Source organism: Rhinoderma darwinii, chromosome 2 (assembly GCF_050947455.1).
Source record: "Rhinoderma darwinii isolate aRhiDar2 chromosome 2, aRhiDar2.hap1, whole genome shotgun sequence".
NCBI lineage: Eukaryota > Metazoa > Chordata > Amphibia > Anura > Rhinodermatidae > Rhinoderma > Rhinoderma darwinii.
The window spans coordinates 461465997-461481204 of record NC_134688.1 but is presented as its reverse complement, the minus strand read 5'-3'; the positions used below and the strand labels follow the sequence as shown (position 1 = coordinate 461481204).

At 43.4% G+C, this 15208-nt stretch overlaps 1 protein-coding gene across 6 annotated transcripts in view; it reads left to right on the top strand.

Moving 5' to 3' along the window:
- CRYZL1 (crystallin zeta like 1) overlaps nucleotides 1-15208 on the top strand; it is a 34795-nt gene that overhangs the window by 13897 nt on the left and 5690 nt on the right. For all 6 annotated transcript variants that reach the window (XM_075854584.1, XM_075854580.1, XM_075854582.1 and 3 more), the window contains 8 exons: nucleotides 1224-1295; nucleotides 2976-3053; nucleotides 3900-3972; nucleotides 5690-5734; nucleotides 7807-7875; nucleotides 11568-11701; nucleotides 12235-12346; nucleotides 13962-14060. In XM_075854584.1, the coding sequence (XP_075710699.1) occupies nucleotides 1230-1295; nucleotides 2976-3053; nucleotides 3900-3972; nucleotides 5690-5734; nucleotides 7807-7875; nucleotides 11568-11701; nucleotides 12235-12346; nucleotides 13962-14060 (676 nt within the window). In that variant the 5' untranslated portion in view covers nucleotides 1224-1229. The remainder of the gene's footprint in view (nucleotides 1-1223; nucleotides 1296-2975; nucleotides 3054-3899; nucleotides 3973-5689; nucleotides 5735-7806; nucleotides 7876-11567; nucleotides 11702-12234; nucleotides 12347-13961; nucleotides 14061-15208) is intronic.

Genomic DNA, 15208 nt, shown 5'->3' with positions numbered 1-15208 from the left:
TGCAATACCACGCACAACCTGTGGACCGCTGTGGCACTGTTTTTGCAAGAAAGCAGCCATATTTTTTTTTTAAATCCTGGATAACCGCTTCAGGCTACATGCACACGTTGCGTATTTGACTGCAGAAAATACGCACGAAAACGCTGAAAATTCACGCGTAAAAACTGCACCTAATTGTGCATTTTTCTATTCTTTTTTAGGTGCGGTTTTAATGCATAAATCGGTGCGTTGTCATGCTGCGGGTTTTGGTGTGTTTTTCCTCAGGACTGCAAAACCGCACGTAATACGCATCGTGTGCATTGAGCCTTAATGTGAGCCACCATAGTATTATGGCGCTGTGATGCCGTGGGCTCGAGAGCTGATCCAGCACCACTACTTGCGACTGACAGCTGTAATACACAGCCAACCCCTCGCCCTAATGGCCGGGATTCCCAGACGTTTAACCCCTTAGATGCTGCAGTCAACGCTGACTGCGGTATCTAAGTAGTTAAACAGAAAAGGCTCCCTCTGTCACCCTATCGGTACCCCATGATCGCAGGATATCGATGGATTGCTACGGCAGCCGGGGGGGGGGGGGGAGGGGGTCTAACAATGGCCCCTATTAGGCCTTAATAGGTTGCCTGTCAGTTTGACACTGACACATTATTGCAATGTATTATATGAGCGATCAGAAGATTAGATGTTCAAGTCCCATAGTGGGACTAAAAAAAAATTAGGAAAAATATTAGTAAAAAAAAAAAAAAAATCGCCTTTTTCCCTCATACAAAGTCCTTTATTTTGGGAAAAGAGTGTAAATAAAAAATACGTATTTGATATCACCGCGTTCTTAACGACTCTCATGATAAAATGGACACAATATTAATTTCATACAATGAACGCTGTAAAAGAAAAAACAAAAAGAATTAGCAATTCTGGAATTGTGTTTTAATCAACTGGATAGGTGAATCCTGCTGGATCGTGCGGGTCGCCACTGTCCAATCGCCACAGTCTATCTGGCTGACGAAAACAGCCAAGCATAGGGCTCGGCTGTTTCTGTCAGCCCCATAAGACTTTGAATGGAGCCGGACTGTCCTTGTATTTGGTAGTAAAACCCCTTTAAGGCCAAAATTGGTTGCATTTTTGTTTTGCAAATTGGCCATAGTGGATCTGTCAGTCGTCTGTGCCTCCATGTTGAATCTTTCTTGTACCTAGCACACTTCCTGATGGTATTCTTTGTGTCTCAGGTCATCATGAAAGGGCTGTATTACAGACTTACCCCCTCCCAGGATGAGGAGACCTTTGTGTTTCAGGAAAATGTATGTATTCATTTAGCGTTATGTATATGTTATTTATTTACATGTATTTTATATAGGGCATTATGGGGCAGATTTATTAAAACTGGCGTTTCAGACGCCAGTGTAAAAAAAAATGCATTGATGAAAATTACACCAAATGCATTAAAAGGCGCACGCCTTTTAATAATACATTTTCCACATTTTGGACTGTACTAAACCTAAAATGAAATCTATCCTGCTATTTGCACTAATATTTGGTCAATTTTCTGGCTTTAGTGTTAATAGATCTGTCAAACGGTGGCGGTATCAGCTGCTCCCGGTAAACCCCACCTGATTTTCGCGGCACTTTTCAAAACTGGCTAGTGCCAAGAAAAGTCGCAATTAAAGGGTTTGCCATGATTTGCTAATTTTTAAGCCAAAAACGGACGCAATTCTATTGATAAATTTCCACCTATGTTATGTATACAGAGTAAATAATCGCAACTGGTTTCTACAGAATCCCATTCTTGTATTTGAGCATATTGCTCTCCCCCTTTGGACTTCCCCTGCAGAGACAACAAGGGAACCTTTATTAGGCCTGATTCAGACGACCGTGGCAGTTTTGCCTGCGCAAAAGCCACTTACCTGCTCCGTGTGGCAGCAGCATATGCGCGGCTGCGAAATTTTCGCGCAGCCGCCATCATTATGACACGCCATTTGGATGTTTGTAAACAGAAAAGCACGTGGTGCTTTTCTGTTTACATTCATCCTTTTGACAGCTGGTGCGCAAAACAGCCAGTTCGCACGGAAGTGCTTCCGTGCGACCTGCGTGGTTTTCACGCACCCATTGACTTCAATTCATGGTCGTGTGAATCCGCCGTTAAGCCGAGGAAAAGTCCTGTAAGGCCTCGTTCTCATGTGGCGTATTTGTTGCAGATTTTAGGCCATCCCTATAGTGGAGATGTTCTGCTATTGATGAACGTGGCCCAATAGCCGTGTCCAAACCTGGGCATTCTCCTTCCTGTGTGTCTGCAGTGGGTGCAGCTGCCAGTCCTGGGCGAGCTCAATCTATAAGCAAAAAAAACATGTAGGGGGTCATTTACAAAGACTGATGCACCTTTCAGTAAGAGTAATGCAACATGTGCCATATTCCTCAACATGGTGCCCACCTAGTAATTAGTAATGACTGATAGAGTATTTGTTATATGGGTAGTCATGCATCCCGGTAGTCCTGCATCCCTTCCTTGGTATTGGCAAGAGAAGCGGGCATAAAGTAAAGCTGGCCATACAGAACATATAAGTTGCCTGAACCCGCTTGTCACAAAGTGTTCCCCTGCTAGGATCAGCAGCGATCACCTGTAACCTGGCAGTAAGTGTTCTATTTCCCTGCAGCACCACCACAGGGGAAATTAAGCATTACACAGTGCTCTCACATCAATGGGTTGGGTGTGTAATACAGGACCGGTCCCCCTTAGCGAGAAACGCTCTTTGTAACTGCTCTCCACTCTGACCAAGTTATATGAGGACCCCATCTATTAATTCAGATTTCTCTAATAAGGTGTAAGAAGATGGGATTTCTAAACTGGACAACCCCTTTAAGGCTCTGTTCACCCTGTTGTACAATACTTCCGAAGGTGGCAGCTGGTTTTATGTTGCTACTATGATCATTTATGCAATTCCACCATGATTTATATAACTTCAAGATTTCTTCATGTGCCTAAGGAACCTGCCTCATCACCCAGTGACTATCACGTGAAACTTCAAGTGAAAGCCTGCGCCCTGACTCCGATCAATACAAAGGTACGCACCATGCTTTAATGTTCTTTAATGTTACCTATGCACAGGGAGGGGTACTGAGTAATACATATATAGGAACTCATAACAGGCCGAGTAGAAGATGGATCAGGAGATGGATCACAACGTCTTCGGATTTGGGTTCCAGATGTGACGTTATTTTGATTTTTTTTTTTTTTTAATACCCCACACCTTATTATGTTTGACCCATTGTCTAAAAATGGGTGCAACGGGTGACAACACTTGAGCACCTTCCTTCTATGTAACCCATTGTGCATTGAACCCGCAGAAATACTATAGCAGTGTATTGAAAACACGCCAGCTACATCTTCATGACCAATTTCTCAGTATATTGGAGGGGTATAAAATATATATATATATCTCACACAAGAAAATGGCGACCGCACACTGCGAACACTAATGCCACTTAAGCCACTAAATATGCATTACTGCTAAATCTACTTACAATAGGGAGGTTCTTAGCGCACATTTTGATCAAATTGTGTGAGCCCACCTGCCACGACAAGGCGACCTCTATGGGCTGGGAAACTACGCTGCACATACACCCAGAACTGGGACTAAGCCTACATATACTTGGGGATGGTAGGAACCAGCATTAAACTAATTAAAATCACCCAGGGCAGAATGGGAAGAGTGCAAGAACAACAAGTGGAGGCAGTCACTAACCCCACATATATGGATCACATAAACACAACAAAAGTTTGAACAGCACATTCCAACTAAATGATACAAAACGTGTATACAGGTGCAAGAACGCCTGTGACTGCAAATTGTGTGTGTGTATATATATATAATCTCGTGTTACTCTTTGCTGTGTTTACCCATATGTAGCTCATCTCCGCATTATATAAAAGCAAAGAATATGTACCAGTGGGAAGAGATATATCTGGAGTCATTCTGGAAGGTGAGTGGTGATGAATATTACGCATTATAGTGCATTGGGTATAATTACTTTCTATCTGTCTTTTTTTCTGGGGATGGGAAGATTATGGCCTTGGTTAGATGGATACTGAATGCACATGAGTCATATGGACAACAGTCTTTCTCCTACAGAAGTGAATGGGGATCAGTGAGGCTCAATTGTTGTGCAACTTTTCCTATTTACTTCTATTGGAGCGAAAATCAAGAGCGGATTTGTGTCACATGACCTTTTAGCTCTATAAAAATAAGGCATTGTGGGATAGATGTATAGGATCTAGTAAAGGAGAAACGTGCTGCTATTGTCTATTGGTCCAGGTCTCTCTTTGCAGTTTTTGCCCATCACCCCCTTTATGCCAGCCTCCGAGAGGGCATATAATGATCCAGTCTGTAAAGCCGCCACTGATGAATGGATATTGTGGCCAATACGAACGATAATTTGTGCCCATACAGGAAATCTGTGTCTGTAAGATAACTCTTACCAACCAATAAACATTGTTACATTAAAGGGGTATTCCGCTAGAACCCCTACCTATCAGGAGAACGAGTGTCTCGTGCATGAGCTGGCTGTACAGGGGTGAAGAAGTAAGGGGCACTCGGCCATGCATGTAAACAGCACTCTCCATTTTAGTTTATGGGAACTTGCAGAAACAGGCTGTCCGATTTTAGGAAACACATTTTAAAATGCTCCCATTAAAGAATCCTAAGTTAATTGAGGGGGAAGGGGGACGTTCCGCGCCCTCATCTATTAACCATAGTGGAGAGCAGCTACAAAGAACGTCTTTTGCGCTGGAGGACCTGCACATCTGTGCATTACATGATTTAAATAGAGACCGTGTAATTCTTCATTTCCCCTGTGATGGTGCTGCAGGGAAATTAAACATTTACTTCCTGGTTTCCCCACAGATTACTTTAGATTGCTGGGGGACATCCTGTGAACAGCATATCATTAGGAGACTCTTCTAACTAAAAAGGTTTGTCCAAGATGGACAAACCTATTGAACTGTGCAGAAAGTAACCGCGAACAACACCATACCTCCCAACTTTCAAGCAGTGTCAAGAGCGCACCGCTGCTAATTTTTTCCGTTAAGCCACGCCTCTGATCCCGGCCCATACACACCCAGTACAGGCCACACAGTATAATGCTCACATTGCTGCCCCCATACAGTATAATGCCCACACAAATCAAATGCCTCCATACAGTATAATGCTCCCATAGCTGCCCCCATACAGTATAATGCCTCTTTAGCAGGTGCCCCTACAGTATAATGCCCCATAGTGCCTAATAAAAAAATACTTCCCACGGTGAGTGGAGGAGATCCTGCTGCTCCTCCGCTCTATGCTGTGAGTGGCTCGGCATAGTCAGGCGTGATGACGTCACTGCATCGCGCCTCTCACACCGAGCTGCTCACGGCCGCTTCAGACATTGCTTCAGTATTGGATTCAATTGTATCTGCGTCCTGAGGTCGCAGATACAGTTGACACTGGGACATACCACCGACTGCTCGGGACATCGCCCGGAATACGGGACTGTCCCGCGGAATGCGGGACGGTTGGGAGGTATGCAACACTAGGTGCAACCAGCTTTTGGTCCGTAGCTGCGTCCTACACCAGTGTTAGGAAGTGTGCCCAATTTTTACCTGATAATATGTATCAATATATAAGCAAGAAAACATCGTAAGCATATCTTTTATTTCTTCTAGTGGGATGTAAAGTGTCCTTCTTTAAGCCAGATGATGATGTCGTAGGTAAGTGCACCTCAATAAGAGTTTATTGTTTTAAAGAGGCTCTGTCACCAGATTCTCAAATCCCTATCTCCTATTGCATGTGATCGGCGCTGCAATGTAGATAACAGTAAAGTTTTTTTTTTTTTTTTTTAAAACGCTCATTTTTGGCCAAGTTATGAGCTATTTTATAGCTTTGAAATGGACAACTGGGCGTGTTTTTATTCATATGTCCAACTGGGCGTGTATTGTGTTTTTAACTGGGCGTGTTTACTTGTTTCACTAACTGGGCGTTGTGAATAGAAGTGTATGATGCTGACCAATCAGTGACCAATCAGCATCATGCACTCCTCTCCATTCATTTACACAGCACATAGTGTTCTTACTAGAACGATGTTCAGCCACATACACAAGTGTCCTGATAATGAATACACATGACCTCCAGCCTGGACGTCATGTGTATTCAGAATCCTGACTCTTCTGAATCTTTTCTGTGAGATTCCAGCAAGCCGCGCGTAATCTCGCGAGATTACGAGGTAAACGAGATTTCGTTTCCCTTGCTGGAAATCTCACAGAAAGGATTCAGAAGTGTCAGGATTCTGAATACACATGACGTCCAGGCTGGAGGTCATGTGTACTCATTATCAGGACACTTGTGTATGTGGCTGAACATCGTTCTAATAAGAACGTGATGCTGCTGTGTTTTTATGAATGGAGAGGAGTGCATGATGCTGATTGGTCACTGATTTGTCAGCATCATACACTTCTCTCCACAACGCCCAGCTAGTGAAACAAGTAAACACGCCCAGTTAAAAACACAATACATGCCCAGTTGGACATACGAATAAAAACATGCCCAGTTGTCCATTCCAAAGCTCATTTGCATATATATATAATTGCTCATAACTTGGCCAAAAATGAACGTTTTAAAAAAAAAACAAAAAACGTTACTGTTATCTACATTGCAGCGCCGATCACATGCAATAGGAGATAGGGATTTGAGAATTTGGTGACAGAGCCTCTTTAAATACTTGATTTAGCGCTGATGTGTGGAATCAAATGCTGGATTCACACATTGCAAATTTGTTGCCGATTTCGATGCGAATGTTTGAGCAGAAGTTAATCAAGGAGGAAGGAGAAGTACCGGTATACGTTTTTCCTTAATATTGCCCATTCCTTTTGAAATCACTTCTGGCTTTGGCTTAACATTCAGCAACAAATACAGTGTGTGTGAAAACGACAGAATAGTCTTGTTTAAAAATCTCCTACCGCTTTGTGTATACAGCTCCTATGCAGACCTATGTGTCTATGGTTACGGACTTCAAGCAAACCCTGTGTAGTCTGATCCTGGAGTCATGTGTTATGTCTCTCCCTCGTCTTAATAACGTCTCTTTTTGTTGGAGCAATAAACAAAAAATTGCTTGCAAATGTGTACATAGCCTTTAAAGTGTAACTAAACCTTTAAAAAACGTTTGAAATGTCATAGTGACATGTCAGAAGTTTTGATCGGGGTGGGGGTCCGAGCACGGAGACCCCCGCCAATCGCTAAAACAAGGCAGAAGTGCTTGGGTTGGTGCTGTGCCGCCTTGTTTCCAAACGGCTTTCCTCTGAGCACTGTACAGGCTTAAAAGAAAGTTTGAGTCCATACACCACTCGCTCGGCTTAATCGCTACTGCCGTTTTGTCAATCAAAACTTCTGACATGTCAAAAGTTTTTTAGTGGTTTAGTTACAATTTAAAGGGGAAATCCACATGTTTCATCATTGGAAACCTCTGACACAAAGAGGATCACCATATTCGCATTTTTGTGACAAGGATTTCCATTCCTATTTGGTGGGTTCATATGTCATATTCAGACAAGGCAGACCACAATTTTAGGTAGATTTTACTTGAATCTGGGAGATTAGTTACAAGATCTCTTATATCAAATGTCTGGAAATACTGATCTTCAGGTCTTCATTTTTGGTGGTTACCAATTTCATTTAGGTAAATGATAAGACTTTGAGTCGGTATGGCTTAATTCAGTTGAGAGGGGAAGGGAAGACGGGCCTCTATAAAATACATTCAAGTGAGGTGTATTATTATTTTGTCTTATAGGAATTTTGCCTCTTGATTTTGAAGAGTCTGGTCTTTGTGACGTCATCTGGGTACATGAACATCACTTAGGTAAGGTCCTAAAGGGAGAGTAGTTGTCCATACACATAAGAGTGATCTTTAATTTAGCAAATTTGCGCTAAAAGTGTTAAAATTGTTATCTGTAATCTATTTGGAAACCAGACAGAAAGTGTTACGTTTTCCTGCAGCACCACCACAGGGGAAGTGAAGCATTACATAGTGCACTTTCATATCAATGAGTTGACTCTGTAATACAGGACCGGACAGGTCCTCCAGGACGTGAGACGCTCTTGGTATCCGCTTTCCACTCTGGCCAAGAGACGAGGATCCTGAATAGAGCACTCTGAATTCCTCAATAGATATATAAATGGGTTTTGTATACTGAATAACTCCTTTAAGTTTTTACAGTGGAGTTTTTTTTACTGTAACTGGGGCGTCCATAGGAGCAATTGAAAACGGCCCTATATTGCTACAACAGTCACAAGCAGAGCTCATCTGGGTCTAAGACCAAGCAGCCCTGCCATGCAGAGGGCACCCGACGTTCACATGATCTCCAGGTCCAATACTGCTATTAAAAATCACCAATACTGCTATTCACAATCATACTGATTCAAAACGTTAAAGGGGTATTACCAGAATCGACAATTATTACCTGGCCGTATGATCAGAAATAATTGTTTGATCTCTGGGAGCCCCACCGTAGGGATTCCAAACGATCATGAGAACAGGGGTTTCGAAACCCCCAGTTCCTACTCGCTGCTCGAGCACAATGAAGAGGACATTGCATGGAGCAGCAGTGGAGCATGCGTGCTGCCGCTCCATTCAAAGTCTATGGGAATGGCTGAGATAGCCGAGAACAGTGCTCGACTCTTTCCATCATTCTCATAGATATTGAATAGAGCGTCTTAACCGTTGCCCTGTTCAAGTTCCTCCTCACTGTGTTGGGTGTAGTGAGGAGTATCTGAAGGTTCGGGAGCCCCATTCTCGCGATCGGTGGGGCCCCCAGAAATCAGACAATTATCACCTATCCTGTTGATAGGTTATAATTGTCGATTCTGGGTGAACCCCTTTAATGCTGCTGGATCAGGTTTTGTATTCTAATAATGTATTAAGATAAACTTTGCCATCAAACTAAATAAACTGCAAAATATACAACGTAATATCTGCAGAAGACAAATCCATGGAAGCCTAGACCACACATCACCGGTTCTGATTTTTACCGTTTATCGTCATTGTTTTCTCTCCGTGAAAGTACAATCTCATCCTTCCTGTGTGTCAGCATTGTGTCTGCGCCTTGTTTTCCCTCTTCTGCTGTATCCTGTGCTTCCTGTTCCAGCACCCCTGTCCTTCTCTGTCTTTCCTATCCAGGTCCATCTTTCCCTGACATGAAATCCTTAAACGCAGCATTTTACATCATGTATTGTGCTTGTGGACTGTCATATATATTCAGTGGCGGATTAAGTAGACCAAAGGCCCTAGACTGTTACCCAAACTTGGGCCCCCCTTTCCCACTGCCGCGCCATAACTATTTTTAACACTACCTTTTTGTGCAAGCCTTAACAAATGGGTGTTACGATTCCCCTTGTCAAAGGGCTGTGTCCCTACATGCTGACAGTATTACACTGTGCTGGGACGCATCCTCCTGACGAGGGGAATGGTAACACGCATTTGTCTATCAGTCCTGGACTGCACAAAAACTTTTTGTGAAATTCAAGGATTTCCTATAATAAACATGTCAGGAGAGGTGACCGTTTCTCTATAAATCTAGTGACTCACCGGTAACGACGTCTCAGATTCTAGTAGCTTTTTTTTTTCCTCTTTTCTTCTCCATCCGGTCCAGACTTCATAACGACTTCTCCCACCCACGACCCATTTCTGCAGAATTTGCCACTGAGATGTCTTCGGCTCCTCACTTTTCCAACATTTCCACACCTATAAACGAAGATAAAATTCTCATGGTGCCACACACACTGCCCCTAAATATAATCGCACCATACACTGCGACCCGGAATAAAATTGGGTCAAACACTGTAAAGTAAAGCACCACATACACAGTGCCCTTTGTACATAGTGCCAAACACAGCCCCTGTAGATAGCATCACACACACCGCCCCTATAGATGGCATCAGACACAGCCCCCTGTAGATAGCCCCCTGTAGATGGTGCCACACAGCCTTCCTCCTCTTGTAAATGGTGCCACACAGCATGCCTTATATATAGTGCCACACAGCCCCCCTTGTAGATAGTGCCACACAGACCCCCTGTAGATAGTGCCACACAGCTACCCCTCCCTTGTATACAGTACCACACAGCTCCCCCTCCCTTGTATACAGTGCCACACAGCTCCCCCTTTTATACAGTGCTACACAGCAACCCTGTAACTTGTATATAGTGCCACAAAGCCCCCCTTGTATATAGTGCTACGCAGCAATCCCCCCGCCTGTATATTGAAACATAGCCCCCGGAAAAAAAAATATTGTACTTACCTTGCCCCGTTCCCGCGACTGATTGAGCGCTGCACATCCTCCGGGCGGGACGCTTGTGCAGACCCGCGTGATGCAGTGATTTAATCACGCCGGCCTGTGCAGGGAGTCTTCCCAGTGCCTTATAGGCTTCAGGCCTATAGTGCCCTGCAGCCTATAGTATTCATTTTTATCTGTGTCCTGAGGACGCAGATACAAGTGAAATGTGGCTGTCGCTAGCACTGTGCCGCCCTTATGAGGATCCGTCACTGTATATACTGCAGTCCACCGTGTAAGCTAAAATAATTCCACATACTTTACATATTGGCCAACAGTCACGAATGTGTCGGGACTGTCCCAAATTTACAGAGACAATCCTGACAAATTACTGTCCCGGAACTGGCAACTGTCGTATTCAATTGTATCTGCGTCCTCGCAAAGGATCGAGTATAAGTTTTTATATTTGATTGGGTTGTGCCCGTGCACTTTCTATAGGGGGGCCGTGTGGCACTATCTGCAGGTGGCAGTGTGTGGCACCATCTACAAGGGGCACGGAGTGCGGCACAATCGACAATGTTTTTACACTACCAGTACTGGTCAACACGTATCACCTAGCCCTAGTGATAAAGTGAGATATCACCTGCCTCTATACAACCACATAAAGGAGAGATATATTGGTCACCATAGTAGTTGTCAGGCAAACTAGTGCAGAAATGTTTGTTTGTATGCAGAATTCTGGGGAAAAGCCATGCTGCATTAGCCACACCCTAAAATACCCTGGAATTTTTTTCCCAAATGTTGGCAACTATGACTTTAACGAGTTACATCCATTTTTTTTTTATATACTATCATGGACCATATTAGTACGCGGAGTCCTCTCTCTGAACAGTTCAGCACAAAACATTGCTTTAAATGAAAAAGCTTGGTCACCACTAGGGGGAGCTCTGTGCATACGGATTTAATATTGAGTTCAATGAGAGCTCCTTTTTAGTATCCGCTGCTGGCAGACTGAATTAAATCATTTAATGGAAATGTTGTGTAAAGGGAAGTAGGGGATTAAATATTAACCCCTAACATTCCCAGACCACCAAGGATAATAAACATCGATTTAACCCTTCATCATCCTACAGTAGATCAGCAGAGATACTAGGTATTAACTGCTAAACCAGTCCAAACCCCCAGAGATCATACAGGAAACCTTCACTAACCCCTAAAATACCCTACCCCTTCATTCATTAACTATAATCCTCTACCTATGTCTTTTTTTTTTTTTTTTACCAGTTCATAAACCAGATAAGGTGAGTTGGGTGGAGGCGGCAGGAACAATACGGGATGGATTATGCGTCTATACCGCAATACACAGTCTGGCACACCTGGCACCAGGAAAGTTTGTGCTAGTCCCGGACGGTGCAAGTGTATGTATTACTCCTCCTCTTCAGTGCATTTTTGGCAGGGGACAATATACGTACATTGTATCTAGAAGATTATCGAATATGTTGACTATTGTGTCATAGGCGACAAGCAAAGGAATTTATTATATTATTTTAACTCTATATGAAAGTGAGCACAATAACTTAACATCCCATTAACACAAATATAACGTTACAATGGAGGGAGATTTATTAACACTGTTAAAAAACGTACGTGACCCACATGGTATGATAAATTTGGACATGTTCGACTACCCTATGACTGGATTACATTTCCATAAAAAAAATTTTACAACCAAAAATTTCACACATCGTTAATACATTTGGTGCATTTTACCACGCCTCATTTTTTAAATTATTTTTTTTTCGAACTTTTCAAAACTGTTCGATATAAATAATTTCTAGAACACATTTGGTGAACGCCATTTTCCCCATTTATTGGTCACAATTTGCAACAGAATTCTGGCTCATTTTGCTTCGTAAATCTACTATTGTTTTTCTTGGTTTTTTTCTTACAGCCTTTTGGCACACTGGCTATTCAGTTGTCACATCATAGAGGAGCCACTGTGATCACAACCGCACACAGTGAGGAGGACAAACAGTACCTTGGTAAAATAAGACCCCCTGTAGGTGAGATTTTCCAGTGTATTATCTCTTGGGGTACGATAGGGACCTGTCGAAAATGTGTGTTTGAGGACCTATTACTTCTAGTTACTTCTCTGATTACTGATGAGGCTAACAGTCCTATAGCACAGCCCCATATGGGCCGTGAAAACGAGCGACGATCAATGCAGCAGCTCGTTGATCGGCGCTCGTTTGCTCCTTTCACCAGGAGCAATGATTGGTTATGTATGGGGATGAGCGATCCTTACTACGATCGTTTGTCCTCTTACATTTCCATCATGTCGGCAGCACATTTAGTCTTCCATCGGAGGTATACGTCAGGAGGATTTCCTAATGTATACTTCTGATGGAAGACTGCGACATATACCACAATTTAGGCATAAAGTGGCAAACGTCGCCCATATAAAAAATACTTTTACCATGTGGTTTTTTACTGTAGGCCTGCATAGACTAGTGTAGAATGCTGTTCCATTCAGCTAAATGGGTTTCCGACGCATACCGGTCTGGCGTTTGCTAGAAGGACGCCCTTATTGGCATACGCCGTGTGAATGGTGTCCTGTGAATATGTTTGGTGCTTCTGGTAGATAGTTCATGAAAGACGTGTGAACACAGCCGCATATAAACGGTGTGATGTTTTATATAAACAGCCGTTAAAGGGAATGTGTCGCACATTTTTTTTTATTTTTTTAGTTAAACCATTATTATTTAAGTGATTACACCTTGTTTTAATTTTTTCACAAGTCAGGATATATTATAAATTAGATTCTAATTTATAACATTTCCATGTGCTGGCCACTAGAGGGAGCAGTTCCCAAAATTGCAGCATGGTCAATGTGGTAAAGCAACCTCATTGCTTTATGCTGCAAATTTGGGGTAGACACACTCTCTCTAGTGTCCTCACACAATCCCCCCTCCCTTATTCCGGCTAGTGCCAGGAGAAGGAGGGGGTTGAATCTTCAAACCTCCTACACTGTGTGCCGCCATTTTCTGAGCGACTGCACAGTGTAGGAGGATTAGATATAGGGCTCAGCAGACAGTATGACACGAACATAATACACACATCACATACACGAACATAAATTACCTGCTCCTGCCGCCTCCGCTCCTATTCCTTGCTCCTATGCTTCCTTGAACATACGGCCGGAAGCCGCGGCCAGAAGTCGGCATCTTACTATCCGGCAGCGGCTTTCGATCCACAAGAAAATGGCGGCGGATTTCGCTCTGCGAACGAGCTTCGTTTTGGTCTGCGTGGGAGTGGCGCATGCGCCGTTCCCACACAGACGGCGTACGCTTCTGAGAATGGAACGGCTCCCGTTCGCATTCTCTATGGGGCTGTATGTGCCGTATTCCATCTCTGTATGTGTCGTTAATCGACACATACAGAGATGAAAAAAAAATGGCAGCCCCCATAGACAAGTAAAAAGTACAACACAAGAATATAAATAAATTAAATTTGTTATCATATTAAAAGCAATATGATAAAAAAAAATTCATGACACCTTCCCTTTAAATGTCCCAATATAATTGCAGCCTTTCATGTGCATATTGGAATTGTGAATAGTTCAGTAAATCTGTGAAAAGTCTGAGAACTGTCCAAAATAAGCAGATGTCGTCTTTCCAGCTCGTGTTATAGATGTGTCTAAAGGCAACGTTAATCTGACAGAGGAAGGCATGGAAGAGACTGGGGGCCTGGGGTTTGACATCATCGCCGATGCTGGAGGTCAGTGATATCTGTCAGTAAACTGCATCTGTATTCCTATATCTAAGGGTATGTGCACACACACACTAATTACGTCCGTAATTGACGGACGTATTTCGGCCGCAAGTACCGGACCGAACACAGTGCAGGGAGCCGGGCTCCTAGCATCATACTTATGTACGATGCTAGGAGTCCCTGCCTCTCTGCCGGACAACTGTCCCGTACTGTAATCATGTTTTCAGTACGGGACAGTTGTCCTGCAGCGAGGCAGGGACTCCTAGCATCGTACATAACTATGATGCTAGGAGCCCGGCTCCCTGCACTGTGTTCGGTCCGGTACTTGCGGCCGAAATACGTCCGTCAATTACGGACGTAATTAGTGTGTGTGTGCACATACCCTAATCCTGATATTGTGGTTTGTTGTTAAGACCCTTTTACATGGGCCAATTATTGGGATAACGGGAATTCACAGAACGCTCGTTCCCGATCACTGCCCTGTAAAAAGGGCAATGATCAGACGATAAACAAGCAAACCCTCGTTCATCGGCTGATCGTATAGTTTTTGCAGCAGAAAATATTATCGTTGTTGGCAGCAAACGAGCGCCAAACAACGAGCGGTCTCGTTGATCTGCACTCGTTCTAACGGTGTAAAATGGGCCGGTGTAAAAAGACCCTTCGTTTAAAGGATTCTTCTGATTGGGACAAGCTCTTCTCATACAGCTGTTCCTCTTCTCGGGAGTCTTGCCCCTGGCAGCCCCACTGATCAGCTGTGTGAGAGCATATCGCTAGAAAATGTCATCTCTTTATGATTAGTATGGGTCCGACTACCGGGACCCCCACCGATCCTGAGATTGAAAGGGCCACAGCACTGCTGTAAAACCTAAGGGAAAAACAAGAGTACACAGCGCCACATGGTGCAAGATAAACCTGATGGATAAGGTGGAACAAATATAAAGGAAGGTCACCTTTACAGGTTGTACAAGTCAGGTACAACACTGATGTAAGCATGTAAGGATTTTAACAAGTAGCTGCTGCTCCCCAATCCGGATGCCGGTAACATGGAAACGTGGTACCGCAATGTAATAGTAGAATTGGAAGAAAAATGTATGGATATACAGAGGAACGCTACTAGTAAGTAAACAGTTAACAGTGGTAAATTCCTTGATTTA